This window comes from Neovison vison, chromosome 2 (assembly GCF_020171115.1).
Source record: "Neovison vison isolate M4711 chromosome 2, ASM_NN_V1, whole genome shotgun sequence".
Classification (NCBI taxonomy): Eukaryota; Metazoa; Chordata; class Mammalia; order Carnivora; family Mustelidae; genus Neogale; species Neogale vison.
The window spans coordinates 165,819,310-165,834,935 of NC_058092.1; the positions used below are offsets into that span (position 1 = coordinate 165,819,310).

Genomic DNA, 15,626 nt, shown 5'->3' on the forward strand with positions numbered 1-15,626 from the left:
AGGGAGACGGGCTGGAGAGGAATCCAGGGGCCAAAGTACTGATAGGTTTGCAAGATCTGCTGATGTTGGACCCGGCGACTCACAAAGGCCTTTTCGGGGTTTGTTCCCCTGCCCTTATAGCCTGGCATCCCCCCCTCAGCACCCTTGTGTCCTCGTGTCCTCACACGTCTGAGCCTACTTTGTCCCGCTGTCACTCAGAACGAGCGAGCAAGCGAGGCTCTGGGCAAGAAGAGGGCTCTTTGCCCAGCAAGGGGCGGTGGCAGAATTGTACGAAGCCTTCAGGACCACAGGGAGAACAGCCCCAAACTGCCAGGTGCGCGAAGGCCACTGGAAGTAGAGGTGGAAACAGGTACCTCGTCTCCTGGCAAAGGAGCCGTGGCTGAGGTTCAGCACCCCCGATGAAAAACAAGACAACAGCAGACCGCCCGCCCCAGCCCTGCTGGCTCACTCCCTGGGGGCACTTTGAGAAAAGGGAACAAGTTGGAAAGAAGAGGTCAGACCCTCTTGCGGTGACATCCTATGGGGAGCCCCCAGCAGCCTCCTCCCCCTGAAGACATGAGGAGCCCTGCACCTCTACGCCCACCGTGCGCTTTTTAAGTGACTCGAACGCAGGAAAACAACCTCTTCCTTGTAGTCAGAGGGTTGCTGCTGTTTCTCCCCGATGACTCAGTCAAAGCCCTCAGCGGTCCTGCAGCCCACCCACACTCCGCGTCACAGGCAGAAGAGACTCCACTTTCATTTTGAGCAATTTATTAAAATAAAAACAAGCCTCACAGGTACATAGAAATAGTCATTTGCACTAAGTATTATTAAGAGCAGAAAAGCAGTTTTAAATATATCTTAAAAATCACAAAATATATTGATTAAGGCACTACATTCCATCTCATGATTTCAATAAATACGCTGTTCTTTAAAAAGGGAGTACTGAGTAGCTCTGATTAAATCAACGGAGGCACTACACTAATCAAGGCAGTGACGCTTTGCTGTGGCCATTGTGTGTAATTGATTCTCAAAAGAACTTTCAGTAGCTAAGATTAGCATTTTCCTAAAAAAGAAACTGAAAATATGAAAAAAATAATCACAGTTTTCTCTTTCCAGTTTAAGTCTCTTCCAGAGAGACCTAACTACAAAAGGTATGGTTTCTTCATATATTCTTTAGCAACAAGCAGTTGTGCATAAAGGACAAAGATTACCTCCCAAGAAGTAAAACCATCAGAGGTTAGATGTCTCAGCACAGCACAAGTCTTTGGAGAAGTATTTTTTCCAGCTGCCGAAGATCAGCTGGGTTTAGAAAACTCTGCACCTGGCATCCAAGAAGGTTGCTTTGTAAGTGCTTTCCGAGCAAGGAGCTTTGTGGAGCAACTGAGGGGCCAGAGGCAGCTCCCATGTTGTACAGTGTAGACGGAGCCCCGGACTGCCAGTCAAGCGACGGCAAGCCTGTCGGGTGCCGCCAGTACCTTCTAATGATGCCAACTGTGAGCGTTTGTGAGCGTGCTCAGTGGCTCCCAAGGCACACGCTAGGCATCATCTACTGGGGACCCCTCTGAGACATAAGGGTTTCTGGGGTCTTCTCCCATTTCAGCAGCCCGCTAGTCTGATGGTCTGGACTGGTCTGGGCCAAAGCTGCAGTCTATCAGTGCAGCCTTTCCCAGGACACAGTGACCACAGCAAAGAGGAGAAAAATTAACTTCCCACAACAACGCCAGATCGTCTGAGCTTTGGGGGCAAATCTTTTCCTCAAAGTGCCCTCTGCTCTCCAGCTGAAAATCACCATTTAACTGAGTTCTCATGTAAGTGTGGTAAGATGGCCCTTCTTTCCTAGACAACATCACTTTCTCTGCAGAGCTAGGCTGCGTGGACCCGAGGTGGTGGGGTCCCCAGGCAGGCCGTGCTTGAGCCCGAGGAGACAGGGCTGGAGGCAGGAGTCGAAAGGGTGAGAATCTACATGTGAGGGTAGAGAGTTCTTTTCCCCCTTAGGTCGGTTGTGCAGAAGAGGTGGTTCCTCTGGTTCACATTGCCGTGACACCAGGCAAGACTGAAGCTGGAAAGTACACTTCACTTTTTGGCAAGTAAACAAGACACGGTCAAAACTTTCAGAAACCTGGGATCTACTGAATCAGACGCAGTCGAGAAGACAAGTTCGTTCTGAAATGCTAACAGTATGGCCCGGCCCACACCTGCTGGGAGGCAGCTGCAGTTGGACTTTCTTTTATATATGACTGAAGGTGACTTCAAATTATCGACACACTGTTTACCTCATTGTAAAACACGAACATCAGTCACTGAGAAGCAGTTGGGTCCAAAGCATCTAATCACAAAAATAGAAAAGCAAGTCCAAGAGCACTTTGAGAAGAAACTCTGCAGCCGGAGGGCTCTTAGTTGTTCTTCTCCAGGGACCGGTAATAATCTGTCAGGACTTTCCATGCTTTGGGTGCCATGAAGCCATCTGGGGGATTCTCGCCCTCGCGGGCCAGCTTCCTCATCCGCGTCCCGGAGATGAAGTCAAACTCGTTGTGCCTGTCACGGGGCAGCCACACACAGCTCAGAGTGGGTAAGTCACCCCATCCCCAGAGCTGCCTGCAGTAGGTGACGAATTTTAGACCCTATTTTTTCCTTCTGTAAAATGCTGCACCTTCTGCACGAGCAGTTCACTAACTCTTCAGTAAAGGAACTTGGAGAAGAAAGGGGCGTGATGGCAGGTGTGACGGCAGCCGCGTGTTCAACACTGCCTGGGCACCTACTCTGTTCATGGGAAGCCATATCCTGCTGCTACACTGGCTTCCTTTCCCTTAACGCCTGCTTGAGGAAGACTTGTTGAAAGAGAGCTACTGATGGACTGTCTACTGACATATGAGGGGCCATGCTCCACTTCAGGGGGACACAGAATGTCTTAAGACCGGGACTCCCACCCCACTAGGAGCAGGTGGAGACGCACTTCCACAGGGCCAGCATTCTCATTGTATGGAGGTGATTAAGGACTCTGCCTCCAGAAACCTACCTTGCCGGGTCATAGAAGTCCATGGCTTTTTTGGCTTTGTTGTAGGCAGCCACACGGAATGGAATGATTTCCACCGAGGTCAGGCCTGGGGCCATGCTCAAGACCTTGCCTCCATGAGTGGGTTCATACAGGTCTTTCTTGGTCTCAGGGTTGGGCATGCCTGCAGGGTCCCGGCCCACGATGTAGAAATTGACCCCTGCAATCATCCGGGACCTACAGTGCCACTGGACCTAGAAAACATCACCCAAGGGAGATGCTGGTCACTGCTGCTCCGCTCTGGGGTTCCTGTTTACAGATATGCCTTTATTCTGCTCTAAAAGTAATTGAGTGATCAGCTAACAGCTGGAAGAGATCAGTGGATTGTCTAAGTGCCCTTCATGTTCCATGTTCACTGCAGCAGGTAGGGAAGGAGCTATAGACATGAATCCCCACCGCCTGACCCCAGCTTCCTAGAACCCAGGGTTCTGTCTCCTGAGTGCTTCTCCACATAGGCACGTGGACCAGAACACTCAGATGTGTGAATTTTACTTTCCAGTCCCTCCCTATTCAGAATAAATCACAGTTTAAAGGAAATTATAAATTCCAACCTGTCTGATCACCCGATTGCCAATGATGAGCTAATCCCATGAAAACACTGATTCTAGGTCAACACAACATTGGGATTTCAGAATGAATCGCCCTTTCTGATGCTCAATGACCGATACAGGGGATGGGAAGGAGAGCCAGAGGCCTGACACTGTGATCTGGTTGAAGAAGATTAATTTCTGAAACTCAATTTGGGACATTCCAAGGGTTTAGACCCTTTCAATTCATCATGCTTTCCACACACTTGGTGCTGTGGGACACAGAATGTCCCTGTTTGACGGGCTTACTGTGGTAGGACGGAAGGGGACACCAAGCTTTTAGGGACGAAGTCTTTCTCAAAGAGCTCACGGGCACGTGTGGTGACCCACTCAGAGTGACTGGAACTTTGGCAAATGAGTATCAGGTGCGATACACTTTGCCCCAGGTCTCATAGGTCTGATGTGTTTTCCAGCATTTTTACAAGTTCTACATGGAATCATAATTAAGTTGGATAAAAAAGAGAGACTAGAAGATTTGAGAATCTGTTCATGAAGGGAAAGGATCACAGAGACTCTGGCTCTCGTAAGTAAAGTCTGAGCCCCCATTTCCAAGGCCCCCAGCCCAGGGGGGGCTTACCTCTGTGGGGCCAGCGTACAGCATTGGGGACGGGAAGATGGCAACGATGGTTGACTTGGGGTCCAGGACCCCTTCCTCCAGCACGGCCGCGTGCTGCTTCATGCGCCACGCCAGGGGCACGTCGTCATCCTTGGTCCAGCCCCCCAGAGGGTGCAGCAGGAGCACCGGGTGCTTGTAGCCCCGCTCCAGCAGCCTGCGGCGGGTGTCCTGCATCAGCAGAGCGTGCCCGTTGTGGACGGGATTGCGTAGCTGGAACGCGAACACCGCATCTGGGAAAGGAGCGGACAAAGGCCCAGCTGAACAAAATGCACATTGTCGCTTGTCCGCAAGAACAAAACAGAAATGCAGGGGGAGACTCCCCTCTGCTTGCTAGAATCATTTAATAAAGCCAATTAGATCTTGAATTTTAAAAGGAAAGAGGGGGCGCCTGGTTGGCTCAGTTGGTAGATCGAGTGACTCTTGATCTTGGGGTTCGAGCCTCATAGTGGGTGAGGACTCATGGACTCCTCATAGAGAGGACTTAAAAATTTTTTTTAAATAATCTAAAGAAAGAAAGGAAACACGGTTTACAGCTCAGAGAATTCACTATGCCCACTCGTTTTCAAAAGGCACAAGCAGACTCCACCTGGGTCTTTGGGGGCTACTCTGGGACTCCAGAGGCACCCAGCAGACCAGAAGGGACACACAGGCAGGAAGCCCTAACGGGGAGCCCACCTCAGACATGAAGCATCTGTCAGGGGCCTCTGCTGCCAAGCACAGCTCAGGCTGGAGCCGGCACTGAGCAGTCCCCACGCCACCCTCTGCTCTAGGCTGGCTCCCTCGGGGTGGGCGACGACCAGCGCCTTCTGGGGCCTGGGAAAAGTTTCAACAAGCTAAAGATGTAAAAACATATTTCACCTTCACTGAAAAAAAAAGTCTTCAAAACTACTCCACTTAGTGACAGGCTCCTGAGAGGCTTAAATTTTCCTTCTAGTTACGGAAGAAAGACCGACCCGTTATGGGAAACTTGGGGAATCCACAGAAGCCCCAAATAGGATATAAAACTCACCTATAATCCCGTCATTACTTTTTCTCTTTTTCAAAATTCATAAAGTGAAAACCCTCCTGCCCCTTGGTCTTAACTCCATCCCCAAGAGGCACCTGTCACCTGGGGTCTGGGGTACACGCCCCAGAGACTTATGCTTCGAGACACAGAAGTAGCTTAGGGTTCTGAGAACGATTACTATATTTTGTTTTCCAAAACTATGCTGTACAGATTGTTCTGCGGTTTGTGTTTTCACTGAATGAAGCCACTTGGGATATTTTTTCTGTGTCTGCCTATTTTTTAACTGCTGCGTACTATTCCAAAATGTGGCTGTCCTTAGCTTTCTGAACCGCTCCAGTCCGTATCAATACACACACCGATAGAGGTTTCCAGCTTTTTGCAACTCTAAACGGCCGATGCCTGGTACCTTCAATTCTGTAATCAGAGGGTGGGAGGAGGACTGACGGAGGCATGAGGGCCAGGCCACGTACCAGCGTTCATCTCTTTACATTTCTGCTTGAGCTCCAGAGGCGTCAGGCGGTACTGGTCCAGCCCGTCGTTCCACCTTATTCTCTCCAGCACCTGCAGGTCTCCACCAACCAACCAATCCCCGCTTTCCATCACCATCTAGAAAGACCATGAGTAAAGCTGGAGGTGAGTATCAGCTTCTAGTGGATCTGAAAACCATTTTCTCCTCCTAGATCAACCTTGGGTTATTCCTGAAGAACTGCCTTCCATTCTTAGCCATTTCTAGCACAGTATTTCTCAAACTTTTTGGTCTCTCAACCCTTTTATACTTTTTTTAAAAAAGAGAGAACATAGAGAGGGGCAAAGGGAGAGAAAGAATCTCAAGCAGACTCCACATGCCCAGGGTTGGCAGGGGGAGCCCAGCGGGGGGCTCATTCCCAAGACCCTGAGATCAAGACCTGAGCCAGAATCAAGAGTTGGACGCTCAGCTGACTGGGCCAGCCAGGCATCCTGTCATCAAGAACATTCTTAACCGAAGCTGGCCCTGTTTTTGCTGCAAGTGCTTGGTGTCCGGGGACAACCCAAGTGGAGCCGGGCATCCCTGTCTTGAGTCCTGGGGACCATGGCTGTGGCACCGGCATTGCAAACATCAGCCCAGTGATGATGGCAGATGATGTCTCAGTATTAGAAAGGTAGTTTTGAGATTAGGGTTCTTTGAAAAGGTCTTGGGGACCCCCAGTGTCCCGCAAACCACTCTCTGAGCACCACTGCCAGCATGTTCCTAATACAGCCTGATGTGTCTTAGACTGTTTTCAATAAGAATCCAAAACAGAGAAGCAGGGGGCGGGGAAAGTCAGGCAAGTCGTTTTCTACCAGTTAATTATTGCTAATAACAATTTCTAAGAAAACTTTAAAGGAAGTATCCTTCTTAGTTATGCTCTAATTTGAAAACAAAAGAAAATGTCCAAAGAGGAGCAGTGTGTCGCCAAGTCCACACCCAAGGCTAAGCACAGACTAACTAGCTAACTCTGGATTTCTCTCAAATAATCTTTGACAAGGGCACCAAAACCACTGAAGGAAGAAAGGAAAATCTCTTTGGAAGACAGTGCTGAGAAAACTGGAACAGAGTTAGAGCCTTATTTTATACCCCGTAAAGAAATTCACTCCAAATGTGTTAAAGACCTAAATGTAAGATCTAAAGTGATAAGATTCTTAAAAGAAAGCACAGAGGTTACTATTAACACACTCCCTTATCAATACCCACTCTGTTGGGTCACCAAGTGACTTCGGGGATAGTGAGTGAGGAACAGAAAACACACACCTTTAGAAGGAACCACGCCCTTCCTCTCTCAGCCTGTCTTTCCAGGGTGGACCACACAGCCCCAGAGGCTGCCCTGGTTCTGGGAACAGGCCAGCGGAGGAGAGTCTATGGGGGTGTGGGTGGAGCTCAGCCGAACAGCCTGGGGCGCCCTCATGTGAGGAACAAGGCCAAGCACAGACAAGGAAGGAGAGGGTTCATGACAGGTCAAAAGCCATCTCTTCACACAGCACCCGTGTTCTGGTGCAGAATTTAAATTTGAACCTGACCTTCCAGGTTATTCTCAAGGAATAGTGGTCAACGTAGAAGGACAGAACACATTTTATCTAAAAGTTTGTTAGTTCGATAGGTAACTTTTAAACATGGTCTGTGGGCTTCCAGTCGCCATGGGCCCCACAAATGAGGGGTGAGCCTGGCGGGAAGGGAGGGTAACAATAATGGAAAAGAAAAAACACGACTGTGGGGATGGAGGGAGGAAAATCACCTAGTCAGAATACTGTCAAATCCCTGTACCTGTACATTTACTTTCTCCTCCTTGCTCAGAGTTAGGTGATTAAAATTTGGAGACTTACCCCACACCCCTAGGCATGCAGTAACTCTTGCTGGACGCTAGGCGTCCGCCCTCTATTGTTCAGTGAAGGCAACACCCATCCAATTTGGTTCACAACTCAGCCTAAAGATGAGTCTATTTGATGGCCAATGCTGCACCTGTGCTTCTGGTATTGCTGAGACGGGGAAACGCAGCAGGCACCTCCCGCCCCAAGATGGCCCTACTGTCCCCAGAACTGAGATCTCGCTCCCAGGAAGGGATGTTCAGTGGCTCTGCCCCATTTCCCAGGCATTGTGGCCTAGGGGCCCTCACCTCCTCCGGAGAGTCCGCAAACCTGGGCGCATGGGCAGAAATGAGGAACAGGCTTTTGGGGAGTCAGAGAATGTGAGAGGGGAACCGGAATTGGAATCAGAGGTAACAGCAATACAAAAAGGAGGAGAGGGTGAGTTCAAACCCCAGCATGAAGACGAGGAAGCTGTTCTGAGGAGACTTGAGGGGGTAAGGAGAAGCCTGACAGGCATAGCCTGGAGAAGAGGGCGAGTGCAGGGGCCGGAGTGAGAGCAGCCACTGTGCGTGGGGAGGTACACTCCGCGGAAGGGAAAGGGGCGGGGGGCGAGGGGGAGAAACCAGGAGGGAGTGCGGAATGGAGGCTTTGGGAAAACAGGGTCACAACAAGAGGGTTCAGAGATAAGGATCAAGAGGCAGAAAACCGAGGCGATCCCCATGGAGAACACATTCATTGCTGGTCCAGTAGCTCTGAGGTGACAAGGAGAGGTGACAGGGACTTGACACGTCATTTGCAGATGAGAAGAGGTAGCGCTCAAGGGTGCACAGGGGCTCCCAGAAGCCAGGACACCACGTCCAGGACCCCCAAACCAAGCTGCTGCTCCCACTACACCTGCTGCCTCCCCTAAACTCCGCCTGCAGAGTGTGAACGCAGCCCTGGCTGGGGGCACAGTGGATGATGACACGGTCCTTTATCTCCTGCGCTGGCAGAAGACCGAATGGGTAACCACACAGTGGGACAGCTGGGGTCAGACAAGGGCAAAGTGCTCTGGAAGCATAAAGAAGGCACACCGCATCACAGGGAGGAAGGGCGCGACAACCAGGTGAGGTGGCAGGGGCAGGAGAGGGGCCGACAGGCTGGCCCGCTACGGGGGATGACGGCAGCCGGGAATGGGTCAGGCAGGTCGCTGCAGGAGTCAGGCAGGAGACGGAGTGCCCTGGCCCAAGTCAACAGAAGAGACGTGCCCAAAGTCAAGCCATCCATGGGATCACCAGGACCCAGCAGCCGAATGAACACGGGAGGAGGAGGAGGCAAGGAGGTCACCCGGGATTTGGCGGAGGCCTCCCACTAGGGAGCGGGTCTGGGGAGAGAAGGGGCGTGAGCTGGGGGTGAGGTGCTTGCCACTGGAGACATCCAGGAAGGACCCCTGAACACTGCTCTGACGGCGGGATACCCAGCCTTCACGGACTCACAGGGAGCGTCTGGCGCCAACCCCCAGAACTGACGCAGCCAATGACGCCCTGGGCCACATGGAAATGCAAGGAGGCCCATGGCCACTTTTGGAAGGGGTTATTTTGGAAGTTTTGGGTTAAGAAAAAAAACAAACAAACAAAGTGTAAATTTCACTGTAAATTTCAAGGTTCTAAAAAAAGGGGCAGTGAAAAGAGTCCCTTCCCTGAAAGGGCCAGTGTCGCGCATCTGATAAACACACGTCCCACTCCAGGTGTGGTGTGTACAGTGAGTGCCTCCCTCTGCCAGGTAGTCCGGGGCCCATTTCTCGCCATCAGCTCACGGGGAATGTTTGCAGAGTCCCTGTAATGACCTCACTGACGAGACGACCAAGACCACAAGGCACAGCACCACGTTCCCTGGCTTTGAAGAAATCCCGAGGTCCAGCTGCCACCAAGATGAAAAGAAAGAATTCTCAAGAGCCTCCTCAGGTGTTTCTTTTAGTGCTACTAGAAGAGATGTGGAGGGTGAGCCCCGGGAGGGGACGTCTCTGAAGCAGGGGGATGAGGGGTCACCCTTCCCTCTCTGTGTCACTGACTGAAGATCAGGTTCCGACCCGAGACCGTAAGGACCCATGAGTGGATGAAACATAGGCAGGATCAAGGCCCAGAACACGGTTCCTCAAATCGCTTTCGGTCAGTATCCTGCAATTTCCAAGGCTGCCTGCCAGCCTGTGGACACACTGTTCAGATTAAACAAGAGGTGCACTGGGATTTAAAACGATCAATGAGAAGGCAGATTTTACAGGAAGGCTCATTAACTCTTTGTTCATTAACCTCTTGTGTTCAGAGGCCTTGAAAAAGCCCTTCCTACCTTGCAACATTTCACAACTTGAAGAAATGAAAACTAAACAACATTTGCCCAACCAATTCCAGTAAGTTCATTCAAACATCTTTTGTAGGGGCCCACAGGGTTACTTGTAGGGTTATTCTGAGTCTGGCTCCTCCTTTTATATGGCTTTTTCAAATTTCAGCCCTAAGGCTCTCATCCTCGGGGAGGGATGGCTTTGGCATTCGGTTTCACATACTTTCCTTTATAGGGTAACGAGCCACACCGGGCAATTCCAGGAGACCCTCCACCCCCGTGGCCACCAGGTAGAAGTTATGAAGGAACCTGAGGAGGTTTAGCCCATTTTGCCTTTAGGTAGGAGCGACTCAAAATGATCCCAATCAGATGAACACATTTTCAATCTTAAAATAACCACTGATGAAAATGTGCTATTTCCCTCTGGAGACTCTGCCACACCTCACCCCCAGTTGTCCCCTCTTACTGAAAGAATGCCACTGACGCCCGTCCTGCCCCCGCCAACCACAGGGTATATGCCCGCAGTCTCTTTCCAGTGGTTGGTTGGACCCATTCTGGATGAAGGAATCCGCTTCCCCTAGTGACTTTCCAAGATGGAGGAGAACGCCACAAGCTCTGGTTGAGGGCATAGCCATGACTTGGATTTCTGTCCTTTACTCAAGGTGCCAGACTAAATTCTCTACCCAGTCCACTTGTTTCCCATTTAGCGGAGGGACCCAGCCATTGCAGCCTCTGAGGACTCAGTGGGTCATTCAGAGCAGTCCTCAAACAGAAAGACGCTTCTCTGCCCCTTTCTAGAAAGATCTCCAAAGGCACAGCCTACAAGACCTCCCTTAGAAATGCACCTCAGGGGCACCTGGGTGGCGCATTCGGTTAAGGGTCTGACTCTTGACATCAGCTCAGGTCATGGTCTCAGGTCATGGGACCGAGCTACCCACTGGGCTCCACGCTCAGCACAGAGTGTGCTGGAGTTTCTCTCCTTTTCCCTCTGCCCTTCCCCTCTACTCACACTCTCATCTCTGAAATAAATAAATTGATTTAAAAAAAAAAAAAAAGCATTCTTCTGCAATACCCCGGTATTTAAGTCCTTCATGAGGAAATAAAAAGGAATGTGGGCGCTTGGGTGGCTCAGTGAGATAAGCCTCTGCCTTCAGCTCAGGTCATGATCTCAGGGTCCTGGGATCGAGCCCCGCATCGGGCTCTCTGCTCAGCAGGGAGCCTGCTTCCCCCTCTCTCTCTGCCTGCCTCTCTGCCTACTTGTGATCTCTCTCTGTGTCAAATAAATAAATAAAATCCTTGAAAAACAAATAAAAGAAAGAAATCATTTTTTGTCTTAAGCTGAAAGAGACCAAGGAAGCCCTTCTAAAGGTCTCGCCACTTACTTTGATGTGGGGGTGTTTTGCACACATTGTCCCCCAGACACGGGAACAACGCTCCTCCTTTCTATGTTCGTAGAATTCAGGGTCTCGTAAGACGGCCACTCTCCGTCCACCATGTGTCAGGACAAACTCGCTGCGCCCCTCCAGCCGTGTCTTATCGTCCGTAGAGACGGGCAGCACGATGGGGATACTCATGTTGATCACTCCGTCTAGAGAGAGAGCCATGTGGTGAGCTGAGTACGGGGCGCCAGCTGTGCCGTCCTCAAAGGGACTCCCATGTGCACGTCCATTCCAAACACTGCCTGCAAAGCCCAGGAAGGCCTAAAGCTTACGTGGTGGTATTGGCTGCACGAGCTTCTGCAGAGTCTACGATGAGAAGTCCTCGAGAGGCCTCTCAACGCAAGACACGGGAGTTTGTGAAAAGCTTTTCACAAACACGGAGGGGCCTTCAGTGAGCGATCTGATCTGGGGGCCGAGGAGGGGGCATCTCCCTTCTGAGTTTCCTTTCGAAAGCTTGGTCCTGACCACAACATACCAGAGAGTGTAACGTCTTTAACAACCCAACTACACACAATAAAGGCTGGCCAAAGAAGCCCAAACAGAAACTTCTGGTCTTTCTTAGAAACGAACCTTGTAATAACGTTGGAAGATCTCTGAATTGTGGTACCAACACACCAAATTGAAAAAGAAAAAAAAAATCAGACCATTAACACCAAGGGGTAGGACCCCAAGGAGGGAGTCCTGATGTCTGTTTCCTGTGGTCCAGACATAGCGTCACCTTTACGTGGTATTGAAAAGACTTCTCTGGGGGTCACAGCTTTGCTGGTTCCACCATCAGGCAAAAACCAGGCAGAGGGAAAGCCATAGACAGTGGATTCACACACTTACTCTGGAGAGTGAGCTCCTCTCCCCTTTACACTACTTTTCTTACTTTAAAAGGAATTTAAGTAAACTGGCAATCTGGTTTCTCAGGATACAACATGACAACTGGAAGGTACGGGGTATGCTGTTCAGAGAATTTCCATCTTCAGCTACAACACATGCCTAGAGACACCCTGATCTCAAAGGAAGAGGCAAGAGAATTACTTAAAAGGTGATAAAGAAATTGTGAGAGCTCATTTTGTGTGTCTCCTTAGCTAGGCTGCAGTGCTCAGTCAATCAAATGTTCTAGATGTTTCTCGGAAGGTATTTTTAAGAGGAGATGAACATTTGAGTCAGTAGATTTTGGGTAGAGCAGAGTGTCCTCTATAAGGTGATGGGCTGCACAGAATCAGCTGAAGGACTCAACGGAAGACCCTATTCCAGGAAGAAGAGGGAACTCAGCCCGCAGACTTTGAACGTGAACTACAAGTCTTCCCTGGGTCTCTGGCCTGCCAGTCACAAGGTTCGGCAACTGCGTGAGCCAACTCCTTAAAATCAATCTCTCCCCTCACCCTCTCTGTCCACCCTGCCCTATTTTTCTGGAGAACCCTGACTACTAAAACTAGAGTCGGCGGGGCTCGTCCCGTGTGGGGCCTACAACCCCTCGGGGGACCATTACACTAGAGCTCAGTTCAATAACTGGTGTGACTAGGGACGATGACATCCCTTTAAAGCTTCCTTGTGTTTAACACATTTTAAAAAATGAATGTGAAGTTATTTGGGGTTTTTTTTTTTTTGGAAGGAGCTTTTTTAAATGTTTCTAGGCAAAATGGTTAAAAGATGTAGTTCTTTTCAGTTTAGGGCTTCAAAGATTACAATTCAGCATTTAATTTCTTAATGAGGCCAGATAACATTAAAGATGTGACCCTTTTGGCGGGGATGCCTGATGTGCACCAATGACGTCCATCTCGCGGCTGTACTCACAGGTGAGAAAACAGGGCACACCATCAGTGTACAACACTGAAGAAGGTTAGGGAGATCCAGGGGATTCTCAAGTTCAAGACTCAGAAGGGAACAAGAGCATGTGAATAAGGAAAACATTCAGCTCCATGAAAAACCACCGCAGTTACTTATGGATTTGAGGGAATGTCCCACAGATTAATGAATTCTTTTAAACCTAACCTTCAAAATCCAACACCTGGAACGCCTCTGATGGAGTTAAAGATCTGAGCTCTGAGACAGCTATGACACCCATCTACAGGCCTACCACTTTGCACCTTCTACATACTCTCCAGAAGTCACTAGAGTGTTAAAAGAATGTCACAGGATAAAGACAGCAATTGCAGGGGACAAACAAATCTGGTCTATCAAAGTCCTGTGACTACCCCCCAACACTGCCCCGGGGAGCCCTCGTAAACCACAAGTACGTTCTCTGCACCAGAAGTTACGAGTTTTGACGTTCCAGTGACTCCTTTGTTTTCAAAGTTCAGGCATTTTCTGGGCTCTGTTCCCCTTCTCTGTGCTCAGTTGTCCCACTTGAGAGATGGGATAACGAATAATCCGTATTCATTACGGATTGCTGGGGGTGGGCACATGGTACAGCCCTTTATCCCTGGAGGTGTGTGATCAAAGATACTGCAACCCACTGCACAATCCAGTTGAAGAGAGGGGAGAGAGGCCCACCAAGTACAGGATGCCCTGTGTTCTGTGGATTACTGACCACACTGCTCACAGAGATTAGACCAAATTCAAGTAAAACAAAACACAAAGCCCCAGGTGGGCGTGCAGTGCTACCTTCCATCAGCTCATCTGCGGTGAAACCCAGGGGCAACACCACTCTCCCACGCAGCTGTGTCCTTTGATCTGCTAGGTTCCTGCCCAAGGTAGCCTCTGACCCACGTTCCTCTTGGCCTTGAGGGAAACCCTGCTCTGGGGAAACAGCACTTCCTGACGGTGGTCAAGAAAGCCAGTCTCGGCGTGGAGTGGGGGAGTCCCACTAAGTCATGATGCCAGCTGACTGCATCCGCCCGGAGCTACAGCTCCCCATGGTGCGAGCAGCTTCCCCAACCACCTTCCTAAACTCTTCCACGACAGGAACTCGTCCAACAGCGCGATGCTCTGCTGAGGCCTCCTCCATGGCTTCCCACCCGACTGGGGCTCTCGGCCTCGCCCACTGGGGGTGAGATGGCTCTTACGGGGGGCTGCCTCACATTGCCAGGGGGCCTTGGTTGCTGAGTCCATGGTTAGTCCAACACAGAACTTTTGTGTAGGACTTTTCCCAAGCAAACATGACAACACTTTCTATTGCTTAACTAAGCCTTTTTTTTTTTTTTTTTAAGTTGCAGGAGTAGAATTCAGTGATTCACCACCTACAATACGTAGTGCTCATCATAGCAAGTGCCTTCCTTAATGCCCACCCCCTGTCCAGCCCATACCCTGACCCACCTCCCTCCATCAGCCCTCAGTTTGTTCTCCAGCATTAAGAGTCTCTTAGGGTTTGCCTCTCTTTTTCCCCCATTGTGTTCATCTGTTTTGTTTCTTAAACTCCACATAGGAGTGAAATCCTATGGTATTTGTCTTTCTCTGCCTAACTTATTTCAATTAGCATTATACTCTCTAGATCCATCCATGTCACTGCAAATGGCAAGATCTTGTTCTTTTTTATGGCTGAGTAATATTCCATTATATATGCTGTGGTATATACCACATCTTCTTTATTCATTCATCAGTCAATGGACACTTGGGCTCTTTCCATAATTTGGCTATTGCAGATAATGCTGCTATAAACATGGGGAAGCATGTGCCCCTTTGAATCAGCATTTTTTTTAAAGACTATTTATTTATTTATTTGACAGTGACACAGCAAGAGAAGGAACACAAGCAGGGGGAGTGAGAGAGGGAGAACCAAGCTTCATGCTGAGCAGGGAGCCCGATGCAGGGCTCGATCCCAGGACCCCGGGATCATGACCTGAGCTGAAGGCAGACGCTTAACAACTGAGCCACCCAGGCGCCCCCGAATCACTATTTTTATATGCTTTGGGTAAATACCTAGTTGTGCAATTACTAGATCCAGGGTAGCTCTATTTTTAACTTTTTGAGGAACCTCCATACTGTTTTAAAAATGGCTGCACCAGTTTGCACTCCCACCAACAGTCAAGAGGGTTCCCCTTTCTCCAAATTCTCGCCAGCATCTGTCATTTCTTGTGTTGATTTCAGCCATTCTGACAGGTGTTTGTGCTACCTCATCATTGCTCTGAACTTAAGTAGGCTTTTTAAAGGGAAAGCAACAATGATGAAAACAGCACTGAAGATAAATGAGACCTTCACAATTTTACCTTTCCCTTCTGGGAGAATGCAGAAATTTAGAGTCAAAGCAACTTGTGTATTCATTCCTGTTTCTATAACTACCAATCATCATAGCTTGAAATAAATTCATACATAATCGTGGCGCCTGGGTGGCTCAGTGGGTTAAGCTGCTGCCTTCGGCTCAGGTCATGATCTCAGGGTC

At 49.6% G+C, this 15,626-nt stretch overlaps 1 protein-coding gene across 2 annotated transcripts in view; it reads right to left on the reverse strand.

Moving 5' to 3' along the window:
* Window positions 1-733: 733 nt before the first annotated feature.
* Window positions 734-15,626, reverse strand: part of PAPSS2 (3'-phosphoadenosine 5'-phosphosulfate synthase 2) — a 70,596-nt gene continuing 55,703 nt past the window's right edge. For both annotated transcript variants that reach the window (XM_044239501.1, XM_044239500.1), the window contains 5 exons: window positions 11,261-11,466; window positions 5,714-5,849; window positions 4,199-4,467; window positions 2,999-3,228; window positions 734-2,517 (listed from right to left, as the gene is read on the reverse strand). In XM_044239501.1, the coding sequence (XP_044095436.1) occupies window positions 2,376-2,517; window positions 2,999-3,228; window positions 4,199-4,467; window positions 5,714-5,849; window positions 11,261-11,466 (983 nt within the window). In that variant the 3' untranslated portion in view covers window positions 734-2,375. The remainder of the gene's footprint in view (window positions 2,518-2,998; window positions 3,229-4,198; window positions 4,468-5,713; window positions 5,850-11,260; window positions 11,467-15,626) is intronic.